General features: G+C 53.5%; 2 protein-coding genes across 13 annotated transcripts in view; both read left to right on the forward strand.

The window, feature by feature from the left end:
* The window catches only part of MSI2 (musashi RNA binding protein 2), a 250333-nt gene that overhangs the window by 171651 nt on the left and 52529 nt on the right, over nt 1-26153 (forward strand). For all 12 annotated transcript variants that reach the window (XM_075771476.1, XM_075771480.1, XM_075771474.1 and 9 more), the window contains one exon: nt 24346-24428. In XM_075771476.1, coding sequence (XP_075627591.1) covers nt 24346-24428 — 83 coding nt within the window. The remainder of the gene's footprint in view (nt 1-24345; nt 24429-26153) is intronic.
* The window catches only part of DYNLL2 (dynein light chain LC8-type 2), a 250316-nt gene that overhangs the window by 31078 nt on the left and 193085 nt on the right, over nt 1-26153 (forward strand). The gene's annotated exons all lie outside the window — the stretch shown is intronic.

Here is a 26153-nt window from a genome sequence, read left to right on the forward strand (position 1 = left end):
TGTTGGCCTTGAGCGTCAAATTATCTCCTGCAAAGTCTTAGACTTGTCGCACCGATGGGGAGACTTCGGCGGGGTGTGGGGTGTTGTTGCAGGCGATGAAGAGGACGGGGCTTTCCCCGACCCCGGGTTCCCTGCGCGGCCGGATCGGGCCCCCGGAGAGGACGATGCGGCTGCGGGGACAGGACGGAGCCGCGCGGCAGAGCAAGCCCCTCCGTTTTCTCGTTTTGGTGCCGATGGTCCCAGCCCTGCCCGGTGCTGGCCGGAGCACACGTCCCCGATTTCGAGAGACCTGCGCGGTGCGGAGCCGTTCTGCTCGCTGTGCGTAGGTGGCAGCAGCATTTGCACACCCTGGCTGCCTGTTTGTTTAATTCACTTTACATTTTTGCATTCATTTACATCATTTTTTTTCTTTTTTTTTCTGAGCACGTTGAGTTCTTTCCAGTTAGAGGACCTAGGTAGCCGGGGTAGATGTATTTGTACGCGTGTAGAAATGAAGAAAGCACTGAGCTCCGTGTAACTGGTAACAGCAGCTTCCCTGCCTTTCCTGGTCAGATTTATTTCTTCTTTCGGAGAAAGTTTTTTGGGGAAGAAAAAATACAGAATTTAAAGCTGCAGTTTATTTAAAAAAAAAAACAAAAGACCTAAGCCTTTTATTCTTGCACTTTAAGATGGAGAAATTGCCAAGGTGCCAGAAAACCTCCGAATATCTGCATGTTTTCCCCTCTTTCCCCAGCTGTCTTTCTGAACTTGATTCGAAACATGCTGAAAATATCTCCGTTCCTGATCTATTGGAAGTTTCCATTATTGACTAGCAGAAAGGCTGCTTTTGCGTGTGTCTCGCTTGTGGGCAAAAGATAATTTTGAGAAGCACCACGTTTATCTGGAGAGAGCAGCGTGGTGAGGCAGGAGCCCCGGGCCAGCCGCAGGGATGGATCGGAAACTTTCTCTGCGTGGGGAGCAGAGAGGGGAGGATCTGCCACGAAATGTGTTACAAACCCCCTCGGAGCAGGCCTGGGGCTTGGCGAAGTCCTCGGCCCGTGTCGAAGGTGCTTTCACAGCTCAGGCTGGGCAGCAAAAGCCGGCGTGCCCCTTCCCCTCCAGACCCCTGCTCCCTCCTCCTCCTCCTCCTCCTCCTGGGGAGCCGGGCACTAATGAAGCTGTACCGGGCTGGAGGGACCCGTAAGCAGCACTCTGTAGCGATGGCAACTCGAGAAACAAGAGCCGCACGGAGTATTTGGAAGGAGAGCCCTTATTATCGAGAGTTTAAAGGGAAGGCGCTTAAAAACGCGGAGAGGCTTGGCAGGGTAATTAGACTTGGTGCTCTCGGGGTAAATGTATGGCTTCACGGAGCGTTACCGGCGTGTCTGGCCTCTCGCTAAGAAAATGCCGAACCAAGAAAATGCCGAACGGCTCAGCCAAGAGCACATCAGGGGCGGGGAGGGGGCTGATGCCAGTGGGTTTTCTGCCGTGGAGCTCCTGCTTTACGCTCTTAGCTTATTGTCAGCCAGTCTCCTGGCGTGTCCGTAGACACAATCTCTGCTGCTTTCGGGGGGAAATCTCGGTTTTTCTCGGCCAAAGATGTGATACGGATCAAAGCCTAAAACTTGCACCCGGGTCTGGGGGCAGGGAGCATCATTACGTGCGAGGGCTTGGGCTCAGTTTGCTGGGAGTTTGCTCTGAGCTCAGCATTGCTGGTGGTTTCCAAATTTTTTGTGGCCCACCCGTACACGAGCTGTAAGTTCCTGGTGGCCAGGTTTGGACATTTTAAAGTCAAAATGCAGCCAGTTAATGCGTTACTGTGTGATGGCTCGTGCCAAGTCCCTCGTGCCCTCGTCTCTGCTGAGCTGCTTTCCTGCATCCGCCAGCCCAAAGGGAGCTCGCACGAGGGTCTGGCTTCAGCGTTGCTGCCGGTTCCCTCGGTGCCTGTGGCAAACCCCCTCTTGGCTCCGTGCCTCAGTTTGCCCATCCGTGCTACGTGCCCGGTAGCGATGCACTCGCCTTTTGTCAACTGCCTGGAGCTCCTTAAAGGATTTTAATAGTGTGCAGGTGCCAGACTGCCTTAAATGAGGAAGAAGCAATGTGATGCTTAGGTGGAAGAGGTGACTTCCATCAAAAGCAAAGGACCGTTGGCCTCTGCCTTTCATCTTCCAAAATAGTGCAGGAAAATTAGTACCAGTGAAGGATGCTAGACTGACAGCCAAGAGACCAAAGACCTCTTTTCATCATCCTCACAGGCAGAGGAGCCTCCGGCGACGTCCCGCCTTCGCCGCGACCTGCCCTGCCCGCGGAGGAGAGGGTGACTGTGCTGAAGGGACCTTTCATTAGGCAGCCTTCCTGCCCAGTCAGTCTCCGCTCCTTTCCTCCGGCTCCTGGCGAGGTTGCCAGTTACTTCCCTGCCCGCGCGTTACAGCCCAGCTTCGTGGCCTGTATTTCACGCCTGCTGCCAGCCAGCGATCAGATGGTAACTGCTTCCCGTTGCCGGTGGATCAAGCCAGATTTGGGCTGGCGACGGCGAAACGTTCCCTTTTCTAGCGAGGGAGCGCTGTGGCGAGCGCCAGCGGGGAGTCGGTGCCGCTGGCCATGCCGGGTCGGTGCGTTCCTGCAGCCTCGGCGGGCGTTGGGATTCGGTGGGGTCTGGCCGAACGGAGATAGCATCTACCGGGCTTGGTGGGTGCTGAGCTAATCAAAACGATCAATAGCCTTTTTTTATTCCGGTTCCCTCGGCCGCGCAGCCCACTGAGGGAGATGATTTTAGCAGCTTGCCTTGAGCGCGCCTGGCTGGAGCGGTAGCCGTGCAGAAACATGGCTGCATTATTTCCAAATCCTGCGCGCTCTGGCAAAGGGTAAAGTGTGCATCCTAGGATGGGAGAAACGCGGTGTCAGGCAGATGTCAGTCCTACCAGGCTGAAATGACAATGGCATCGCGTAGTGGATCAAAACGTTGAGTCTCTAAAACCATACGTTGAATGTGTCATAGCACAAGGGCTTTATATTCTTGGCGATAACAATCGGCAACGCGTTATCTGTGGTTTCTTGCTTGTACATTTCTTACAAGCTGATAAACTTTGAGCTGGATGAGAATCATCATGCCTTATTGTTAATGTCTTGATCGGGGCTGGAAGAGTGTATCTGGGGTTGATAATGGAGGAACCCAGGAACCGCTGTTCCGGATGATGCTCAGCACCTCTGGTCCAGGCCCTCCCTCTAACGGTGGGGGACTCCAGGCGTTGCGGTGGTCCTGCCAGCCCTGCCCTTCCTTCGCGGCCGGGTAGCTGGTGTGGCCGACAAAGAAATAAATAACGGTGGGCATCGGTGTTTCGGAAGAAGGATGCTTCACTTCACTAGGCATTTTAATCTCTTCCAGCACTAGGTTGGAATAAGCACTTTTTTGGTGCGTGGTGATTTATTTTGTTGAAAACCGAGGCATTATTCATAATTATGCAGTTTTATGAGAGTATACATAGCAATATTCTTCCCGTGGTAGGCTGTGGGAGCTGGCATAATATTTAAATAAGAGCCCTGGGGAAAGGACACGCTCGCATTCAGAGCGGGGCTCGGCGCGGGTGCGGGCTCAGCCTATTGAACTAGCGAATAATTACCTCTATTCAGCGCTGCCGCTCCAGTTATCAGCCGGCCGTCAGGGGGAAGGCCAGCGTTTTAAAATGACATAGATTGTTAGAGAACATCAAACTTTTTTAATACAGTTAATGATCCTCAGCTATAAATAGTCTGTTCCCATTGACTGGCACTAAGGCTTTTGTACAGTGCCTGCAGAGCTGCGAGGCTTTTCTTAGTTTGTTGGGTTTTCTTTTACCCCTCCGTATATACTGTAGGTCCTTTCATCCCGATGGCTTTACAAATAGCCCCCCTCCCTTTCTGGGCCGGGAAACGAAGGTCCTGCAGAGCAGGAATTTGCCCACGGTGGCGTGGGGGGGGTTAGTGGCTGAACGAGGTGGGGGGCTGGCAGCTCCGTCCTCTGCTTGTTCAACTCTCGTCCTCCCCGAGGACCAGGACGGGGATGGGGACGGGCTCCTCTGGGGCTCCCCACCTCTCCCGTGCCAACAGAATAGTCTTCTGGGAGCAGCCAGCCTTTACTTTGCCAGGAAGACAGGCAGCTTTTGTGTATGCTGTGCCCCAAAAGTTTCCTTGTTACCTCTCAGGTTGCGGTATGACTGTAGGGTGCTGGAGGAGAGGTTGGAGACGGGGGTTCCTGAGCTCAGTGCTGCGTGTGCGGGGGCAGCAGCGGGAGCTGGGCTTTTCAGCTGCAGCCCAAGCGTTGGAAGCGGCGAGGACGTGGTCTGCAGAAGCCCTTGTCCCGGCAGTGCCCTGCTCTGCCACGGTAAATCCTTGAGCGAGTGTAAATCTGCGTAGAGGAGCTGTCTGTGTGAAGGCTGTCTGGCACGTTTCTCTGTGCTTGAGCCGTATCGTGAGCAGTTACTATTCCCTGTGAGCGCACGCAGGTCCCTGCACCCTGTAGATTGCTGTACCCTTTACAAAACGCGATTCGAACTGGCCAAGAAGTCCGAGAGCAGCCCTGTGAAAAGCTCCAAGTGCCGCAGACACTCCGAGCCGGTCGCTGCAGGCAGTGCGTGAGACTCCGGCGGGATGTCGGGCTGAGCTGTTGTGATGGGTTTCTAGTCCTCAGCCCTGGCTGAACATCCCAGCGAAATAACGCCGATGACAAAACCCTCAAACCCTGAACCTACTCCCCAACTTCCGCAGCAGCGATTAAATGGCCACGTTTCCTATCTCCCAGAAGTTGCGGTGAGATTCTGCCACAGCTTTGTTCTCGAGTGCCTGCAGCCACAAAAGGAAAAGGTCATCGCATAAACACCACTTCTAGGAAGGCAATTTCTTTGTCTGTTTTGAAAGCCAGGAAGCAAAGGGTATTCTAATTTGAACTGCTCTGCAAGCGTGGCAGTACCTGGAGTGCCTCCCACCCGCACCTTCCTGGTTTCAGGCACATCTTCAGGTCAAGAGCCTTCCACGCGCTGGAGAAGCACGCTCGGTCTGCGGGGCTTTGGCTGCTAATAGGTGGCATGTGTTTGCTCCTGCTGCGGGCGAGAATGGAGTCTGGTGGGCTGGCGACGAGCGTGGGGCGGGGGGAATTCAGCAAGCGGTAGCTTGAGGTCTGGGCCGGTAGCACCCAGGCTGTGAAAATGCTTCAGGGAACACTCTGGTGTGTATAATTAGTTCACCTTTTCCTTTGCCTCTGCCTGCCGTTCGTGGTGCTTTTGTTTTTAAGCATAAAGATTTCAGCGTTTTCCCCAATGGTTTGAACAAAGGTTGAGCGTGTGGGGAAATCCATAAAACAATGTCACCAAAAACACGAGGAGGAGAAGGTGGCTTTTAATAAAGCACCGCTGGGCGTACGCGCCTGGGAACTGGGCTTGGATAAATTCGACTGGGAGGGAGGCTGCTGGAGAAGGTCACCTCCGAGGCTGGCAGATGAAAGAGCAGCATGGGCCGCTCTTCTCGGGGGAGCTTTGGTAGGAACCCATCGGTCCGTAGGCTTGGTTGGCCCGTCCTCCGGCATGCAGTTCCCCGGCATCCCGGAGATGGAGGGGACCAAACCTCAAGGGAGCCGTCCGCAGCGGGGGATGGCTTGGCTGTAGCTACCCGAGCAGGGTACCAGGGGAGGTTAGAAGGTGGCATTTAGGCACCCAGTGACGAGAAAATCGTGGTTGGTTGTGGTTGGATGCTCAGCAAAGGAGGCACCTCTCTTTTGCCTCGTCTATCCATGCACGGTCTCAAAAAGCAGCTGCAGGGGAAGAAAAGCATCCACCGTATCTGAGGAATGTTAGAAAGCATACTGAAATTATAGACGTGATGATTAGCGAAGGGATCTGGATTTTGTGCCTGTCTCAGAGTCTTGTTTTCCTTTTCCGTTTCCAGCAGATCCGTTTTATAGAGCTGTTCAGCTCTGTGTGGTCCCTATTAAAAGTTTTCTTTCCCAGGGTGATTCTGCTCCTTTGTTGCCTCTGGTTCTCGCACACTTTATACTATCAAACAGCAAAACTGCTTTTATTGATGCGGCAAAGAACAATGGGATCTTTCCAACAGTGCTCCCAAAATACACTCTTGGCTTTTTTTTTTTTATGCCTGGCTTCCAACAGTGGAAAAAATGATTAAGATACGTTAGGTTTATTCTGGTCACTTCAACGGGAGATTGGTAATATCAACAAACGATTCCAGTAAATGGATTAGCTCCTCTTCTCCAGCAAGGCTGAAGCGACGTGTACTTGCCCTGTCCGTGCTCTTTCTGCAAGACAGACAGCTGAAAAAGCAGAAAGCATCCACAATTTAATAGAGCGCAGATCAGGTTAGGCAAAGATGATGGCACTGGGCTTGTGTCAGGTCACTGGAGTGTGATTGCAAGCTGGTCGGACGTGCGTGGTCGCTGCTCATACAGTGACTGCACCCGCTGTGGCCCGAAGCCTCGCGCTCGGTTCCTCCGAGATGCAATTTCCCGTCTGCGCGGAGACGGGGAGCAGGGAAGACAGAAGAGGATGAGCAGAGACGTAAAACCAGTTCTGCTCTGAGCGTGCGAACTGAGCTTTCCTTAGGGTCTCGGTACTAGCTTTGGGTTTTCCATGTAACAGATGTCAGGGTAAGTGTGCCCGCCGTAAAAAAAAAATATATACGCCATATTAAAAATTTGGATGTGTATATATATATTTTAATGGCCACTGGCAGCTTTTGTCCCTGGGACATACGCAAAATCTGATGGACTCCTGACTATCTGGAACCACTTATTGCTGTAAGAACGAAGCTGCGTGCCCTGTTTGAGACAAGGAGCGTGGAGCTTTGGATGGATGCTGGGGCTGAGAGCGTCCGTGGTGGTAATGAGGAGCACTGCGGGGCTGGGATCCTGCGCTGCATTGGATAACGCTAATTCCGGGCACGTCCTTGCCAGACGTTACATACCCTTCTGCAGCAACAGGGAGGGCTGAGAGGTGGGTCCGGCGCGTACAGAGCTCACAGAAACGCGGGCCAGCCCAGCGGGGAGGGCGTGGAGAGCCTGTGCTCTCCTGAAGACCCCTGCGGGGTGTGCGGGCAGCGTCCTGCCAGGCCGACGGGCTGCGGACCTGGGGGACCACCGGCGGAGCTGGACGGGCCCGAGGGCTGCTGGCCCGGGCAGGGGCGTCCCCACCGGGAACGGGGACAGCCGCTGGCGAAGGCATCGCACCCACGCGTTTCGGTGGGTATGAAGGCTCACGCCACGCTCTGCCTCTGCTCAGAGGAGCCGCAGAGGAGTCCCGGGAGCAGGCGGCAGGAGATGCTTCCAGGGGCGTCCGTTGGTTTGTAACGTTCTTCAACGAACCAACCCACCATGACCCCCAAAACAGGAGAGCGAGGTTGGGTGTGGGCTGCGGTGATGTGGCAGGAGAGCACGCTTTGCAGCCTTGGGGCACGTGCAGGGGTTTCATTCTGCGAGTGCACGTGCTGTGTAATATTCGTATTTGTTTGTCAATTCTTTCGGAGGGCCCTGTTACGCGGCCTTTGTTTTTCTTCAGATGTAAGGTGCTTGTTACGACCCTTTGCTCGCCTGCCTTCCACCTCTAACTGTGCATTTCCACAGCAGGTTGCATCTGACTTACTGGGAAAGAAAAGAGTCTATATACAGTGATTGAAGATTTCTTCTTTATACAGTGCCTTTAAAAAAAAAAAAGTGTAGTGCCATTGAAATCAAAGCCCAGCTTTCTGCGATAAAGGGCCCCGCAAATTGACCGCAGGGTCTTTCAGAAAAGTCTGTCTCCTTTTGATACAGACATCGCCAGGGGAAAAGAAAAGGGAAAAACAGGGTTGCCAGCGCTGGCAGGAGTAAATGGGTGAGCGTTATTGCTGTGAGTCCCGAGGAGCAGCCCTGCCTGCTCTGCAGACGCTGCTGATGCCGCCGCTTCAATCGTATTTACGTGCATCTCGACAGATTGTCGCCCCGCAGAGATGCCCGCGCTTTCGGCGCGGCGCAGTGATGAAACGTCGCTCGGTGCGCTGGCTGACAGCCGGGGAGGAAAGCCGCCCTCCGCACGGCCGCCCGGCACGCTCGCGTACGGGACGGGAGCCTTTGGGCCAAGCCCCTATCCGTTCAGTCCACAGGCCCTGCTCAAGCTGTCAGGTAAAAGCTGGCGTGAATTTCTAAATGACGTTAACGTAATTGATGAGGGCTTGTCCCCATATACCAACTCTAAATATATACCTAAGAAAGTGATTATCTTAACGTACATCATCATTTGCTTGAAGCGCGTGCTTAACCTGAACCTGTTTGCTCCGATAAGCATTTACGTGCGGAAGGAATTGATGTTATCTCCCTTTGCCTGAGGTCTTGAACAAAACCCCCAGTCTTCAAGCTCACATTAAAAAAGGGCGATTTCTCCCCTCTCCTCGATTTCTTCTGATCAGAGCTTGCCTGGGAACAGCAAGAGGGCTTGAACTTCGTTGGTGTTCTTAACCCATGCGCACAGGGGAAAAAATTTGGATATTTCAGCTTTTGCAGGGGTGTTTGAGGCCGTATCTTGCACCCCCTTGGCCACGCGGCAGCGCGCTGACCTCTCCTCGGTGGTGGGAGCCAGTTTCCAGGAATAGCTCAGCAAATACTTTACTTCTCACATGTGTATCCAGAGGAACAAATGGCGCATATATTCAAAGCATCTGTCGTAGCCAGACACTCTCTCTCACAGCAGTGCGTGGCGTTTGCTTAGGCCAATACCGATCCGGTGCGGGAGCAGCAGGGACGGAGGCCTGGCCAAGGAGATCAATAATGCCCGAGGACGGCACTTGCTGCCTGAAGCTGCAGCCTGGAGGGGTCGTACTGCTCAGCTCAAAGGTGTGATTTTAACCTGAGGCTAAGCTGCTCATTTTTGCCGGTATTTCCCTTGACCCTAGTCAGTATTTATTTCAGTTCCTTGAACGTTTTTTTGTTGTTTGGTGCCTAATTCTTTATTCCTTTGCATTATGATATGTAGAGTCAGCAGGGCAACGGAGAGTCCCCTCTCTCCTTCCCCGCTGGGGCTTGCAGCGCTGTGGGATGCAGCCCCGGGCGGGTAGCAGGGCCCCGCAGGCTGCGGCCCTGCGAGAGGGCGCGCCGTCAGGTATTCCAGCGTTTGTCACAGGCAGCCACATTTGACCTGGAAGTCAGATGCAAACAGAGCAGGTAACCTACAGCTGCGAGGCACGGGCGGGGGAAGGTCAGGGACTTTTCAGTGAGGTCCCTCGGCGGAGGCACAGCCTGTGGAAATGTGTCCTCGTGCGCTCCTTTGCGTCAGCTTTGTGTTGGCAGCGCCGCAGCGGTTGAGGCAAGCTCCGAGCTGTCACGGGCCTGTGGTATTTGGGCTGTACCAGTCTCGCGTTGGCTCTCCTGGCCCCCCCAGCGCAGGACCGACGGGGACAGGGATGCCTCTGCCGGAGCGCAGCCCTGGCTGGGTACTCTGCCAGCAGCATCACCGCAGCCCGCTTTCGGAGCACGCCTGTGGTAAAGCGTGGCCTTTCGCCTTCCCGTTTATCTTCGCTGATGCTTGTGCGTTAACGAGGAAAAAGAAGATGCCTGCACGTTGACAGCAAAGCGTCCTTCGCTTTGCGCTGCCTCCTCTGCGGTTTGGGAGGGAGGACTTGAGGACTTTGTACCCTCCGCTGGCAGCTGGTGAGCCTGGGGGCGGCACGGGAGGTGACGGCATTTTGGGGGGGGACGCCCGCTCGGCGCAGAGGGTCTGTGTGCCCCCCCCAGCCCTGTGCTGTCACGCCGCCACTGCGGTAACCAGGTAGGCAGGAGTCACCTTGAGCGCAGCCTCGCAGCCGCTTGAAAAATTTCCCCCTGCGAAGTCAGTTCTGTAGACACGTCATTTCTCTCGGGGCGCCTCTGGCAGCTGCTGCGCCCCTGAACTCTCCGGTGGTGGTAATTAAATTTCGGAGGCAGGAACAAGGAGAAGGTTCTGGGTTTGGCTGGTGCGTTGGAGAGGAGCAGTGTCTGCGGCAGGTTTTGGCTTCGTCCCTTTCTCGCGCTTCTCCCCCGCTTGCTGAAATCAAGCAGAAATCCCTGTCATGGTAAATCCCGGGTTTTTATTTGTCTGGAGGGACTGGTCGGCTCCGAGGACACGGGAACCGAGCAGGGGCCACCAGGCTCAGCGGGTGCTGGTGAACCGGGGCTCTGTCACCAAACCCGGAGCGTATCCACGCCGGGGGACACTGGCGTGCCGGTGCCTTTTGGTGGCTGGTTATCTGGTGAAAGAGCCTGAAATGGGACCATTGCTGACAAGTGGCACAAATGGGCCTCGATGGGGGCAAGCTGGGGGTCTGTCCCTCCTGGCCTCCCTCAGGGCACTGGCAGGTGCCCCCCGTTGCAGGCGGGCACCCGTCGTTGCCCCTCCACCCGACCCCAGGAGAGGACCCTTCCCACCACGGCTGGAGCAAGGGGCAGCATGGTGGGAAGGGCTCTCCTTGCTCGGGGCCATCCTGGGGACCCCAGGTACGTCTCCTCAGCCCACCCAGCCGGGGCACGGCTGGGAGGAAGAAGAGGAGCTGCTGCGCACGCTTTCGGGTGCTGCAGAACGCGTGGAGGCACGTGGCTCGTGCGTGCTGTTGAGGATGGGCAGCCCTGGTGCTGCACGGGGAGGGGACGCACGAGGCTGGGACGTCTCCATCTGTGCAACCTCCGCCTTCAGCTCCGTTCCTTGGGGGCTGAGGAGGGGAACGGCGGCATCTGAGGGTAGCAGGGCTCAGCGTGTCCCGCTGGGTATGCGGGATGGGTGGGGGTGCGAAGCCCTTCGCAAGTTCACCGTAGGCGTGCGGCGCTGGGGGTGCTCTGGTTTCCTTCGCCGCAAGCAGAACCGCTGCCGGCTGATGTAGAAACCATCCTATTCCTCGTGCCGTTACCAGTCTCAGTTCCCCCTGTATTTGCTAACAGCATCCTCAAAATACAAAAGCACTTCACGGTTTTGTGCCCTACTTTTGCAAAGTCGATAAATACCAAAAACTTCTGTTCCCGTGGTCAGTGGCAGTGATTTTCTGGAAGGGAGTGAGCTTTTCTGGGCTCTTTGTCGCAGAAGAAACAACTCTGGGAAAGCGTGCTTCCATTTTTTTAATAATCTATTTCTATAATTGAAGGATTTCAGATTTCTTTTGTAAGAGCAAGCGCCTGCTTAAACATGGAGACAAATACAACCAATAATATGTACTTGAAATTTAATGCAAGCTAATTCATTTTGGCACAGTCCCAGATATGCTGATTAAATGGCCTGTGAAGTGCTACAATATCTTGATAATGTACATTCTACATTTGATTATATAATCAATTATGTTGCACCTAATAAAATTTAAAATTAGTGAAAAGGCTGTGAGCAGATTGTATCAGGTGCAGAGCGGGTCTTGGGCAGCTTTAAAGAAACTTCTGCAAGCGTACGCCGTGAAGAGCGTGCCCGTGCCTTTACGTATCTTCAAAATACTGCTCTTCAGTAAACCGGAGGCTCAGTAGAACGTTCCTGTTTAATTTAGTGACTCGTTTTAAAACAAAATTAAGTGCCTACAGCCCCTACTTACCACCCTTGCTGAAACTCAGGGGTGTGTGGCTGCCCTGAAGAGGTGCAACAAGCGTCTTCGTGCACGGCTTCCCCCAGCGCTCCCTCGGGTTGCTGCTGGCAAACACGCTAACGTTTGCTGTCAAGAGGTGACCTCGCGCCGCGTTTTTAAAACAGCTTGGATATTCTCGGCGGTAATTCGGTGATGGCTTTAAAAGGGACATTCTCCCCCTTGGCCAGCCCCGGAGTTCAGCTCTGCGTATTGGGCTTTTCCTTATCGGCAGTGGGAGCGACCGAGTGGTGAGAGCGGAGCCGCCCGTCGCCAGCAGCTCGGGGAACCGGAGCGTCCGTCCCTGGGGAGGACGGTGCGTCCCGGCCGGCTCCTCCGTCACCTGCCATGGTTTCACTCGTTGCCGATCGCCGCTGTCGGCACGCTCCGCTCGCAGGGCTGGCCCCAGGGACGGACGGTGATGCTCGGCATGGCGGGGAGCCCCGGGCTGTCACCCCCGCCCCGGCCGTGCACCGGGGAGCAGCCAGGATCGTTTGGCAAGCGTTTCTCGTTCCTGTCCGGGAAGTTAGCGATTTCTGGGTGACTAGCTACAGCAGGTTAGGGGAATTTGGCCTGGATTTTATGGCCCTCCGGTAAGAGAGGGTTGATGGGAAACAAATGCGTTATGGCCCCAGACAAGCTGTTGCTCCATTTTTTGTTTCATTTTAAAGCAGCACTATCAACCAGTTGGAATATAGGCCTGGAGTATCGCGGGGAGTAATCTAATTAGTATGAAGTCAATTCACTAGTTCCTTTTGTATCTCGTGATTAAATAAGTGGGAAAATGGCTTGAAAATTAGGTGCTAGAACGACCCAATTACATTTCTGTAGCTTTTTGTATTCAATTTCATAAACAATTTTGCTCTTCGCTGGTTAATCAGTGAATGCCTTTTTCCAGTTTGAAAAGCACTTTTGAAATTATAATGCAATTAAATTGTGTGTGGATGTTCTGGCATAGCGAGTGTGAAAGCTGGGGGCCTGGCAGCCAGCCATGTTGTACCTTGACAGTAATGAGTTCCTGAGCTGGCAGCTTGCTGGTGTCATTCATAATATTGTCCACGCTGGGTTACTGTAAAACGCAGCCGCCTCGACGCCTTTCCAGCCCGGGTCGCCAGGATCCGGGTGCCAGATGCTCTTCCTCCCTCTGCAGAGACCGCAGGGCTGGGGACGATGCGCGGGGCGGCAGGGATCCGCCTGCGGGACCCGGCTTTGTGCTTGGCGAGCAGATCGAGGTGTCTGCAAGCGCACGGTGAAGTTTTTTGCAAAGCCCTAGAGCAGCTGCGTGCTTGCTTTGGGTTTTTTCTTTTTTTTTTTCTTTTTTTCTTTTCCTCATGCGAGCCTCTGTAGGACGGAAGGTGGGGGAGGGGGATGGAGGGCATTAAGTATAATTTTCCAGGGGCAAGTAGGAAGACGTCTCAACGTCTCGTCCTTCTCAAAGTCAGAGGATCTGCCGCTGGCCTGGCCACAGCCTCGCTGCATATCGATGGCTCGGGGAAGCGGTAGGTCCGAGCAGTGTCCTCTCACCGGGCAGGTTGTCCCCGGGTGAGCTCACCCCAAGCTCCCACGTGGGCTCTTGAAGCTGCTGTTTTATCTCGCCGGTCCCAAAATCCGTAAGGGCCGAGGTGTTGTTTAAGCTCCTCTTTTCACAGCCAAAATGCCGGCGGTCCATGCAGGATGTGAATCGCGTGCAGCGCCAAGCGGCATCTCATCGGATGCCAGCTGCAAATGAGTTCCAAAGGCTCTTGGAACTGTGAAGACCACTGCCTGCTCCTGCTGTCCTGTGGCTTGTCTCCACAGGCCTTTTGAGGTCGGAGTTTTTCACAGCATTGCTTTTTATTCTTGTGGGGTATTTGTCTTGTATTCAGCCTGCTCGTGGTGAGCGGGAGCTAAATTCAGCCCCCTGGGGAAGGGCGACTGAGCCTGCGTAATCGCCACCTCCCGTGATTTACGGCCGAGCACCATGAGGGGAAAGGTAGAGGAGCTGTGTTAAGAGAAAAAGAAATAATGTTAGAAATAATGACTTGCTTGGCAGGTTTTAACAAGTTCAGTAATGGTATTAGGTGCCCTTGGCTCAAGATAGTAACCTCCTCTTAAATGATCATTACCTGGCTAATAAAGACCTCAGAGCAGGTCATTACAGCTTAATTTAGACGTAGCATCCTGTTTGGTTTGCGCAGCGTTGCCATCTTTCAAGTTGTTGAATCTGTTGCCTGAACACCGTGGTCGGGAGTTGGGGTTTGCTCGGGCTTTTCCTTTCCCAGCAGCCTAACGAGGAATCGAGCGTTTGCTCGATCTCGGTGGCCCGATGGCTCGACTGCTCGCGGAGGTGGGGACGTGCAGGGGAGAGGACGAGGGACTTCTCCAGCTCGTTGCTTCAGCTCTGCTTACGGCTCCTGGTTTTCCCGAGCACCGATTCAGGGAAGGGCGGGAAGAAGTGATGGGAATGGAGGACACCATTCGGGAAAGCTCTTAAGCGTGTATTTCATTTCACACCTTGTTCCAGTCAACGGGGTTTAAACGACGGCGGTGGGGCTTTGCCCTGTTGACGTGTTGTGTCAGAGGAACGCTGGCTTTCAAAGTCTTTTGGGTAGCGCTCGCCCGGATGTCCCCTTCACGTGGGGACCGTCCCCTGGCCCTCCCAGGACGCGCCAGGCGTGTGCACGTTTCCCTCCCCGCCATCTCCCTCGGGAAGAGGAGCTGGATTCAGCGTCGAGCGAGCGCAGCCAGGCAGAAAGGTGTTGGGGAGCGGTGGTCCAGCCTCATGCCCGCCGTGCCCCCCCCAGCGCTCGCCCACGGAGGAGCCGTCACGCTTCCCTAACCCCATCAGCAGCAAGTTTCAAACGCAGGTAATTATAATAACCAACCCCCACCCGATATTAATATTTTGAAGACATCTCTGATAAGCCCATCTTTTCAGCCAATTTCCTATTTCTACTGAAAGGAAAGCATCTTTCCTCCCAGTGTTGTAAATCTGTTGTTAAAATGAAGAAAAGGAAATGGAAAAAAGGATCCCCCCACCAACAAAACCGTAACACCGGGCTCAGTGCTGCGCCGCCTTTGTCAGCCCTGGGTAGAATTATGCATCATGAATAAAAACTGCTGTCAACATGCATTGGTTTCAAAACATTAGAGCATATGGTATGTGATTATCTGTATTGTCAAATGCAATAAAGTGAATTTGGATATAATAAAAAATGTAATATTTTAGAAATTTGGTAATAAACTGTGGAAGAATTGACAGGCAGAGAGTATTTGACGCCTGTAGGCAAACAGATAAAGATGGCAGGACTTGGTGCTCGGCGGGCAGCGGCTCCTGCAGTCGCACTAGGAGCAGCTTGCTTTTCTGACGGGGGAACGTAACCGGGTCAGCTGGCACCCTGGGAGCGGTGGCCCTTCGTCCTTGTCCTCTGCCGCGCGGGGCTGGCGGGCAGGGGACGGGGACCGGGACCGGGACCGGCGTCCACCGCCGGCTCCCCGCGGGCAGGTCTGCACCCTTTGGCTGGAGGGGAGGTGGCGAGCGGCGGCGGGGCGGTGATGACGGTTTCCCTGGCTTGGTGAGGGGCTGCAGGGCACTCGTTTTGGGGATGGAAGTGGGCATTCAGGTTTGTCGCTGGCTCCGTGTGCCGCAGGTCTCACTAACGAACAGACTCAAGCATTTGCTTGAAACACGAGGTTCCCATTCTGGCTGCAGACAGATTAATTGGATTTTACAAGCATTTGGGGTTTTCTTCTTTGCTAGCAAAAAGAAATCTGTTACTCTATGCCACGCTTCCCCCGCCCAGCTGCGCTCCCGTCGGTTTTGTACCACCGACTCGTTGGAGAGCTGGGAAATCCGTACCTGAACCGAAAGGAGCGGTGCAAAGCGTGAGGAGCACAGGTAGGTCTGCTCCCGAACGCTGGAGGAGCTGGAGTTAAATACTGATGAAAAAGCAAACGTTGCCCGAGATAACTTTCTCCGTCAGTATCTCATACTTCAGCCCCGTGCATTAATTCTCGAGCCTCCGACAAAGCTGCGCCCGTTGAGACACGATGTCTCCAAGGGAGAGAAGCTGAGTCGGGAACAAACTCTGGGGCCTCCTGTGTGGAAAATTCAGATGCAAAAAATGCAGACATAAGTGTATCACACGTACATGCAATTTTTCTTAGGTCACCGCTAATGCTTCTAAATGATCTGTGAATGCATTAATGGTTTCTGTTAATTAACAATATGATAAAACTGGCATTTAGTAAGTTGCTCTGTAGTGTGCGTTTCAGTCATTATGTACTCAGCGCTTTGGTTTGATTTCAGAATGTTAATAGAATAAAATTTTAATGAAGATTTGTTATGAAAAATTTATTACGAATAGTTCAGGTACCACTTACATTAGCACGATCCGTGACACACGGTGGGGTTCCCTTTCCGCAGCCGCACAGCCCGGCGCCGGTGCCCGGTGCGACCGCGAGGGCTTTGGCCAGAACCGGCGTCCCGGCTCCAGCCGTGTGGCCCCTGCGCGGGGAGGTGCACGCACCCCCCGGCCAGAAATCTTTGGTTCGCTTGGGTCATTTGAGAGAGGGACGAGTCCCCGTACCCTGCAGCCTTCCTTCGGGAAGGACTCATTCCCCAAAACCAGGTTGGGTTTTTTTCTCCTGTTCAGAGGGGCAGGCTGCCACGTGGCGCAGCGGCTGCTCATCCTGAGGTGCTTTTTTTTCCTTTTGAGCGATGCTCCCTTTGCAAATGCCACGCAGTCGTGGGAGGACGGAGCGAGGAGCCTGAGCCTTGCAGCTTTCCAGAACAAAAGCAAAGGAGTATCTTGCTGGTGCCCTTTATCCAGCTGCGCGGCTGACCTCAGCTCTTTGCTCTCCTGCCGCGCCGGTATTGAAACGCTAGCACCTTGTGCGGAGGTTTTGATCTAAGGCGGTTGTCTGCTGATTTAATTTTGAGAATTTACTCTCATGTCATGGAGTCTATATTGACACTTTAAACAGCAGTAATACCTGCCTCTGTCTGCCAGGAGAACCCGACTATTTTCCGTACCCAGCCCAAGATGCACATAAACACCAAATGGATGTGCAGGCTAATCATCCGTCTTGATGAGCATCATTCAGAGGAGCACTGCTAGAGAGCACGCTTCACAGTTAAATGAGGATGATATTTTCCAGCCTAGACCGTAGGTGTTAACCTCCTCTTTCCCCTTCCCTCTCGGGGCGCATCCCTCTCCCAGGCTGGTTATCAGGATGGTGGGGTGAGCTCTTGCTCTCCGTGGCGCAGGAGGTGCCTTCAGGTGTGGCCATCGCTCCTCCCGGCATACCCCTCCTTCCAGGTAAGGAGGCCAAATCGGAGAAGGCCGAGGCTGTATTCTGTCCGTCTGGAGAGCTACTTCTTCGGCAACTAAAACCTCCTCTGTCGTGTGTTTGCAGCAGAGGAAATGGCAATAACGGGCAGTAACGCGTTAGCATGGCAGCTTTTGGCCTAGACTATTCTGAGGTTTAACGAGCCGAGATGCAGTACCTTCAGATGAAAACTTTGGGGAAAGGACTAGAAATTGGGGGAAAGAAACGTGGGACCCGGACCACAAGGAAGATTTAAGCAAATTGTCCAAAGACACAAACTAAGAGGGCAGCAGAGTCGGGGCTGAGTTCTCAAGTCCTGGCTGTTGGGTTCTGGTGCTAACAAACAACCGGCTCTTCCCAGAGACAGGATTAAACCCTGGGTCCCCGTTCCCAGGCTCTCAGGGTAATGACTTGAATTACCTTCGCAGACAGCAAGAAGTTAGAAACATTCGTGGTTCGCTGTCTGAGCAATTAAAATGTCCCGGCCCCTCCGCTCGGCTCGTTCCGTTTGTCTGCAGAGATGAGATTCGGTGGCGGCGATTACAGGGCTGGGTTTCCTGTCCCCCTCTCCCCCCTCCCCTGCAGGTTTTTTATCACTATTATTATTTTTATTTTCATAAGGTGGCGTGGCAGTCTGGGATGCGCGGGAGCTTACTAAGTAACTTTTCCCCTCTGATTACAAGGGATGTGTGAATAAAGCAGAGCGGTATTGATTCACACCAATCTATGCATCGACTGTGTGGGAGCCACTTGCAATTCCCAGCAGCGCTGGAAAGCTTTGCAACAGGGAGAAATATGACCAGGCAAGTTGAGAAAATAAATTAAACTAGTGTCAACTTTTCTTGTTTCTTCCCTCATTATTAATGGATGGAATGGGGCTCGTTTATCAAGAAGAGGAAAAATTAATTGACACGGGCTTTAATGTTATTATGCCTGGCTTGTCTGGTCACATTTCTTCATTTTTAATTTTTTTTTTAACTTTTTGAAAGGCATTTTATTACAGTTTACAGGACCAGCTGCCAAAACTATTGGTATAAACAAGAAAGCAGGTGCATAAATAATGCCACAGCAGGACTGGACCTTTGTTTCAAAGCTTGAGTAACTTAAATACGGGGAGAAGAGAAGCAGCGAACACAAAGGAGCAGATCAGGTAGTGAGACCGAGCACCGAAGGGGAACGCAGCCTGAGCTGATGTTTCCTCATTATAACACTGTGCGCTGCAGCGGGTGTCAGGCTGGATATCCCCATCCGTCAGCGCCGCCGTTCGTCAGGCAGCGCCCACGCCGGGTTGGGAGTCTGGAGCAGGATGGGGCCATGGGAGCACGTTCCGTGTGTGAGAGGGGACCGATCCTGCGGTGGCGAGAGCACCAGCAGGCGACTGTCGGGTTTTCCTTCCTCCTGGCAGCAGGAGTGAGACGATGTGGACCGTGTAGGTCTCTTCCCTTCTCCTCTCCATGCTCTTGCCTCCTGCCCTTGGTCTTTGGGGTTACCGTGCAGGCACAGAAGATGACATCACAGGGTGATGACTTCCTTCCCAGAAGCCTTTAAGGAGCTCTGTGGTGCTTGGGCGTGCTCGAAATGCAGAGGGAGGCAGTCCCAGCCGCAAAGACCCCGCAGACCCTGCAGCCCAACCAGGCCGTACAGACCCAGCTCGGGTGAAAAGGAGCGCTGCCGATGCAGGTGAGATGAAGGGACTTGCTCCACCTCATGCGGTGACCCCAGGACAGCCTGGGAGTCGAAACAGGCTCCTCCGGCTCTCCTTCCAGCGCCCTCACCCATCAGAGCGTCTTTCCTGGGGGGGGCCAAAGAGCCTCTTCGCAGAGAGGGGGGGTGTGCGCCTCCGGTGAAGGCGGTTTTGGCTTGGGTGCTGGCACCCGGGGCACTGCCCTGGCTGCTGTGGGCAAGGCACCCGCTGCGGCAGGGCTCTCGGTGCGGAGCGCTCCGGGGGCCGACCCCAGTGACCTTTCCGGCACGGGATGCAATCACCTTGTTTTCCTTGGGTTTATGCACGCACGGGCTTGAAAGAGCGAGACCTCTAACCCGGTAAGCTGCTTTCGTGTAATTCTGCTGACGAGTGACGTCCTCTGCGTGTGCAGCCGCAGCTGCAATGCACGTCGCTGTGCGCAGAGAAAACCCAGGCTGTGGAGAAGTTGCTGCCAACGTGCAGGAGAAAGTAGATATATTTCATAGCGATGGTGTCGTCATCTCAGCTATATTTTACTGAGGTTGACATGAAACTTCTCAAGTGACGACAAAGGTGTGAAATATAGGTGGTTTGAGTGTGAAAAAAACAAAATGCAGAACACAGGAGCACTGACTTTGGCATCTTCACTACGGCTTCTTACTATTATTTATGGCTTCTACCGATTTTTTTAAAATTACTTTAATCTCTTTATGGTTTCAGTCACTTTCTCTGAACAGCGTTTCTCTTACTCCTGGCATACCGTAGCAGAAAGTGCTGCAGCTGAGCTCTGCTTCGCGTGCTCTGCACGGAGCGGTCCACCCACCGCTTGCTTGGCTGGGCGGCTCTGGATCAAAGGAGGCTTTTCGGTGTAGCCAAGGTGCGTCGGAGGACGGACGCGTCCTGTGCCGTCGGACATCAAGTGTCTGGGCTGGCATCTGCAGGCGCGTGGGAAATGTTTCCGGGGGAGCTCAGGGCTGTTCAGATACTTGAGACTACCTTGCCTTGCGCTAAGAAACGTGTTTCGCCAGAGTTGCCCTCCGCTGTGAATAATACACTTGTACCTGTTTCCTAGGGAAAAACCCTCTTTCGTGAGTCACCGTTACAGAAGCCCGGTTCTGTCAGCCACCCGCCCCGGCCGGGATCGGGTCTGCAGGGCTACCGCGTACCTTCAGCTTGCTTTGCTTCAACCACGTCCTCTGCTAATTGACCCCCAACTATTTTAGCTTCTAATCAGCAGACACAGAGAGTCCCAGCGAGTAAAATCAGTGACCTGAAGAAGCGGACTCCTGCTCAGCGCCCACCACGTGTTAGCGTAGGCAGGAGCCGTTCTGCTGCTGGACCAGGCTGGAGCCGACCGGCTGCCCGCTCGGCTGTCAGTGCCGTGGGATGCTGGAATGAGCCGTCCTCTCACCGAAACCTGCTGCCACGGGGGCAGCGAGGGCAGGCCGGGGGGCACCTCCCCAGCGCCTGCCTGGGTGATGCTTCTGCCATCTTCCTCGAGAGCCAGTGAGCCCCAGCCTGCATCCTCAGCGCTCCAGAATGAGCCTTTGGCATCTCCACGTCTTCGTGGCAGCGTGAATGGGAGCTGCAAAGCCGCTGTGAGCGCAGTTTTGGGGGGATCAGACAGGGTGATGGTTCACTGCACGTCCTGAGTGTCTCCGCGTTGGTGTGCACCCGGGAGGTAGGTAGGTAGGTAGGAAGGAAGGAAGGAAGGAAGGAAGGAAGGTGATTTGGTGTCGCGGTGATGGGGTGAGCGATCTTCAGCCCCTTCTCTGGCACTGCCGCCCCAAGGGAAAAGCCCAGCCTCTCGTCGGACGCGGGAGGGCTGCCGGGGAGCGGGTGAACTCACCCGGCAAAGAGCAGAGCTGCCGCCCCGGCAGGTGCAGCTCCTGGGACCGGTGGGCATCCGGAGGAGGAGACCCTGAGCAGAGGTGACCCCCGCCACGCCGTGCGACGGGCCACCCCAACGCCAGCTGCGAGGACTTGTTCAAGTGGAATTGCTGGGCTTTAAACAGCAACTGCAAAGCAGCTTTTTTGGCGGAGACCCCCCTCCATCTCCTTCCTTTGCCCGGATCGTTCCCGGCAATTAGCAGGGCGCGCAGACGCCTGCCCTTTCCACGAGCAGGGCAAAGCCTCTCCCGTACAGGCGCCAGCTTGCTCCCGGCCGCCGGGACTCTGGGCGATGCTCGCGCATCGTTTCGGTGCCTGTCGGTGCCCATTAAGCAGCGGATGAATAGAGTGAAATGACTCCTTTTGCTGCGCAGATGCTAAAGGAGGGGTTTTCACCTGAAGGTCGTGAATGCATGTCTCCGCTTCCTTTGGTGATCGCGCTTGGCTCGGAGCCTCTCGTTTGGGGGCATCTGTTTGCCTCTTATTTTATTTTTTTCCTCTTCTTTGTCTTTTCTTTTACAGAAAAGATTATTCAAATGAATATTCAGTTTTATTCATTTGAATAAAAAACCCAACCGTTTGACTCTGTTAAATGCTTATCTCTTAAATAGAGCTTGTTAGCTTCCAATAATAGCTTCATTCAGAAGGATGCGGTATAATTTCATTTTAAAACGTGTGCTCCTTGACAACCGGAATCCTATTTATGTCACCATTTTAAACAGCCACCTTTGTTTTGTGTTAATCTTTTTCATACACTTTCTGAGAGCCATTTTTTTGTTGACTCTTAGTACCTCTCAGAAAAAAAATAGTCTATTTAGTCCGGGAAGGTTTCTAAGAGTTTTGGTAATTTAAAAGTGAGCATGTATTCATTATGCTAACTAATAAGGCATGCACGCAGTAATATTTTTGTGTGTGTGCAATTATTAAAAGTTGGAATCCAGTATTCAAAAAGTGAAACAAAAAAGGACTTTCATGAAGTTTTTCATTTGGCAGCCTGTGATCCCTTGGGAATTGTTCATTTAAGGAGGATAGCATGTCTCAAACAGCATCCCACGGATTTTAAGTGCCTGGATGCGTGCAGACCAAAATCCTCCGGTTGCTTTGCAATCGGTTAAAGCTGTTGGTAATCATCAAGGTAAAACGTCGCGAGCCTTCAGCTACGGATCGAGCGGGCTGATCCTGCGAGCCCCCCGCACGCCCGAGCTGCCTGCCCTGCCCTGCCCGTCTGCCGGCTCCGGAGAGCAGGGAATAAAAGATGGTGTTGGGTTTTCTTACAGACCCAGCCACGTCTGGTTTTTCCTGCCAAGCCAGCTAGACTGGCCTGCTCGAAGTGGCATAGATCTTTTAAAAACCTGCAAATGAGTGTTGACACCTATGGATTGTTACTTTATTCTTGTTATAAAATCTGTAAGTACAGAAAGCTGGGTGACTATCTGATTTAATCAGACAAATAATTTCTTGATAAACCTGCGTTTAAGCCATGTGGAGTGGGATGAGAACGGGAAACTTGTTTCCGAGTCCAAACGTGTAATGACTGCAGCGGGCTTTCCCGCGGTGTTATGCATATCAAGGCTAATCCTCTGAATTCCCTCTCCCTCCTCCATCCTGGCAGTGAGACCTGACAAAAGTTGAAAGAGAAATCCTCAACTGCAGTACTTGCTAATGAGTTACTAATGATGAAGATGTTGCTGGTGCTCAAACAATTAATGACTTGTAGACCCGGACTGGCCGTCTCATTGCGCTGGGCAAAGCTGGTCCCCGGCGGCGCGCTGCTCCCAGCTCCGGTAATTGCCCGGCGCAGCGTGCTCCGGGATTCCTGGGATGCCGTATTCAGCCAGTTAACCACAAAAATTTTAGTTTTAACTGCAGGTCTGTTTAAGGTAGATTTAAATGGAGTAATTTAGAAGGCAAATGAAAGACTCGGTTAAGTAAAATACTTCAAGCTGCTACATGCTTTAAGTGCAAAGTAAAACAGTGCTCCGAGCGCTGGGTTTGAGCGTGACGTGCTGTCGGATGATGCGTTATGCCTTGGAGGAGATCTAGAAACCATTTCTGGTGGGTTTCCCCCCAAGAAGAGAGTCCAAAGAGGGATGGAGCTGTGCGTACTGTGCATTCCCAAGCAAGCCAGCTGGGAGCTGCTTGGACTTCGCCTTGAAACGCACTTTAGAGCTTCAAATATTGTAGCCTGCAAAATGTGTCTTGTACCTGTAGGCTGCCAGAACCCCGTATAGTTTTAATATTTTCTGCTGTGCCCCAGCAAAGCAAAGCGAGCGTGTGCTCATACGGGACCTCAGCACAGAAACTGCCTGCCGCTGCACCCCCGCGGGGAACGCCGGGTCTGGCTGGGGAGCAGGGCTGCGGTGACGCCACCACGGAGCTCACCGCTGCTGGAAGGTGCTAATTGAGATGGGGAGTGCTGGGAGCAAAGTGGGTTTGAGATGAGGCTTCACTGCTCTGTTCCCAAACAGCCGGGCGTCGGGACGGGCGGTGCGGGATGGACGGACGCACGGCCGGTGGCAGACGGGAGCCGGCTCCTTCGGAGTCGGCAAAGACAAAACTGCTTTTCTGCTGCGCACGGCTGAGCAAAACTATCCACGGAAAGTAACGCCGGGCAGCGCTGCGTTCCCGTCTCTCTTCCTTCCCCCGTCGCCCCAGCCGGCGCAACGGCTGCTGCTGGGGACGCCCCAGCCCCGGCTGGTTTGGCGCAGAGCCTGGCGTGATGAAGACATCACGTGCCGTCTCACCAGCGTTGAGTCCGGCAGCGTTTTCAGCGCAGTTTGGGGGATGAAGTTCATCCCGTTGTTACATTTTTAAGATTTCATTAACTTAATTGGTGTCGATGTTGGCTCACCAAGCCTTTGCCAGAAATGTAGCACATTCGAGTGTTTTTGTTTGTTAGCTTGATTTCTTTTTTCCATTATTCTTTTTTAAGGAATGAGCAGGGAACGTGGCTGTGTGTCGCTGTGGTGGGCTGCCAGATTTCTTTAGTGTGGCCCCAGCAGAGCAAATGCAGCGTACAGCTACGGGCGGGCAGCAGGCATCAAACGACCCTAAACCAGCCCAAATCCACGGCTCCTTTGAAGCAGCAGCTGAGAAGAGAGGAATGATTAGATCAGAGGCCTTAAACATAATGGTTTCTTAGAGGCCTCAGGATGTCCTGATGAGGTATTAGAGGAAGCAATTCAGGAAGAAAGGGACAAATAACCACCTCCGGAGCCCGGCTGACCCGCGGGGCCGGCTGCATCCGTGCGGGACGGAGCTGCGGTGGCTGCACCACTGGCTCCGGCACGCAGCAGCGGGGACGGTTGGTGCAATCAAAGTGAATGCTGCTTCTTTGGGGAAGCATTAGTATTTTTTTCCACGCTAGGGGTAAATGAGGAATCATCTTCTATCTTCCTGGATTTTTATTTTTTTGGGTCGTGTAATGAGTCAGCTCTAATGGAGAAGTCCCGTGGAATTAAACAAGAGATAAAATCAATATGGTTCCATAGAAATATAATTGGGTTTCATAGAGATTGCTCTTAAAAACCTATAAGGTGTAAAAGAAAATACAGCCTTATTGTAGTTTCTGAGCCATCCATGTAACCAGGGTGTAACTATCCATTAAATTCTGCAGGATGGATCAAAAAATCCATAAGGAGGTTTTAATTCTCCATTAAATCCTATGGAAGAGCTGGAACAGAACCGTATTCGTTTTCCCCGAGACGATGCTTCTTCCCTCCATTAGTCTATAATAAGTGCAGCAACAGCTCCGTAGGCAGCAGGTGTATTTACACGTACATATTTTTATGAAAGTTTTCCGAAGTCCCAATGGCTAAGTCATGCTTTATTAAAATGAAATCCATTTAACTTAACTAATATTTTCCTTTCCCCCTCCCCTTTTTTGTTTCTGTATTAAATAGGATTTGGCTTCGTAACTTTTGAAAATGAAGACGTGGTGGAAAAAGTCTGTGAAATTCATTTCCACGAAATCAATAATAAAATGGTAAGTTGGTTTTGTTCGGCGGCACGCATGGGCGGGCGGGTGGCAGCGAGCTCTCCCCCTTTGCACAGACACGTGCCGTGCCTGGGTTGGTGGCCCTTGGGGACAACCTTCTCCGTGAGGTTAGCCCGGCGCCGGGGGACACGGGGTGCCGAGTCCTGACCCCTGCCAGCGGGACGGCCGTCTGTCCCCCCGCGAGCACAGGCGCTGTCTGCAGGCTCAGGCAGCTGCCCCCGGGGCAGGGTTTGGATTAACCAGCTCAGCTGCTTGACCAGCCTTGGAGAAGCCCCTTTCTCCCGCCCCACGCGTGGGAAGAGCTGAGGCAGCCGCCGACCGGCCACGTCCGGGGTTTTCCGGGGGGGCAGCGGGCTGGGGGAGCTGGCTCAGACCATGCGCTCCCAAAACAGCCGTTCTGGTCGAGCTCCCGAGCCCTGATGCTGCTCTGCCGTTGCTGCTGCCCGCTGGGCTGTGTTTCCCCGGGAAGTCGTGGCTCTCTGCCGTCGAGCCGCGATGGCTTTCAACCCGGGCCCAAGGCAGGAGCCAGACCTGGGTGAAGTTTCTCCTAAAGGACAATCAGGTCCCAGGTCGCGGGTTGCCCTGTCAGTAAAGCCACTGAGCCAGATGAAAAAGGGCATTTGTATATCAATTGATGCAGCAACTTTGATATTTTCGGCTAAAATATTCTTTTTCCCTTTGTCAAAACATCCTTTGCTTCTCAAATGTATATTCGGATATGCATTGTATATTGGTCTGATACGTGTTCACAGCCTTTAAACTCAATAATAGAGCCTTTAGTGTGGATAAGATCAAAGCAATCTCCTTGGCATATGCTGGAGGCCTGATTCAATATTTGACTTGCTAATTTTTCCCAGGGCACTGAAATAATATTCTTCATATTGTTCCTCGCTGCAATATGCATCTGAGATAAAAGTAAGGGTCCCCTTGGCAAACTGAGTGGCGGGGTGGCAGGGCCGGGGCAGTTGCCCTTGCGCTGCGGGAAGCCTCCTGCTCCCCCTCGACGGTGCCGCGGGCTTTGCCTCTGCCCTGTTCGAGCATCTCGCTGCTTCCCCAGACAGCTCCTGCCACCAGCCATAGCTCGCCCGAGACACGTGCGGGTTGTGGGGGAGGCTCCGTCCCCGGTATAGTTACTAAATGCTGATTGATCTGCCTTAAATCAAAAAGAACGAACCCCAACCACCCCCACCCCAGCATCCAGACGACAGACCCAGCAGCAAATTAGAAACGCTTGGAATGTGAATTTAGGTAAGATTTGTCGGGAGGGAAGAGCTCCAGGATTTTCCTACCGCATCATCGCGGGTGGGTGCGTGTCATGTCACACGCCGTAGGTTTGGTTGTTTCACGCAAAAGGTCTTTCTCTGGAGAAGGCTCAGCCTTCGCCTGACGCGGGTCGGCGCTGCCCGGAGTTGCCCTGGGGAGGTGCTGGATGTCGGCTGGAAGGAGCAGCAGGGTGCTGGTGTGTCCCGGCAAATGCGGCGCCAGCAGCGGGGCAGAGCCCGTCGTTTGGTGCTTCGTAGCAGCAGCTGCACTCCTGCGCTGTACAAATCTTACCCGGCCGATCGCAGACCCCCGCGAGGGGAGGAGCGGTGGGACACTTGTTGGGAGGACTTCTTCCCAGGGGAAAGGCTGCACGGGAAGGTAACACAGGGAACGTGGAGGACGGGACAGGGCGAAAACACTCGAGGAACGTCACAAAGAGCAAAAGAAACA

Source organism: Balearica regulorum, chromosome 19 (genome assembly GCF_011004875.1).
Source record: "Balearica regulorum gibbericeps isolate bBalReg1 chromosome 19, bBalReg1.pri, whole genome shotgun sequence".
Taxonomy (NCBI): Eukaryota; Metazoa; Chordata; class Aves; order Gruiformes; family Gruidae; genus Balearica; species Balearica regulorum.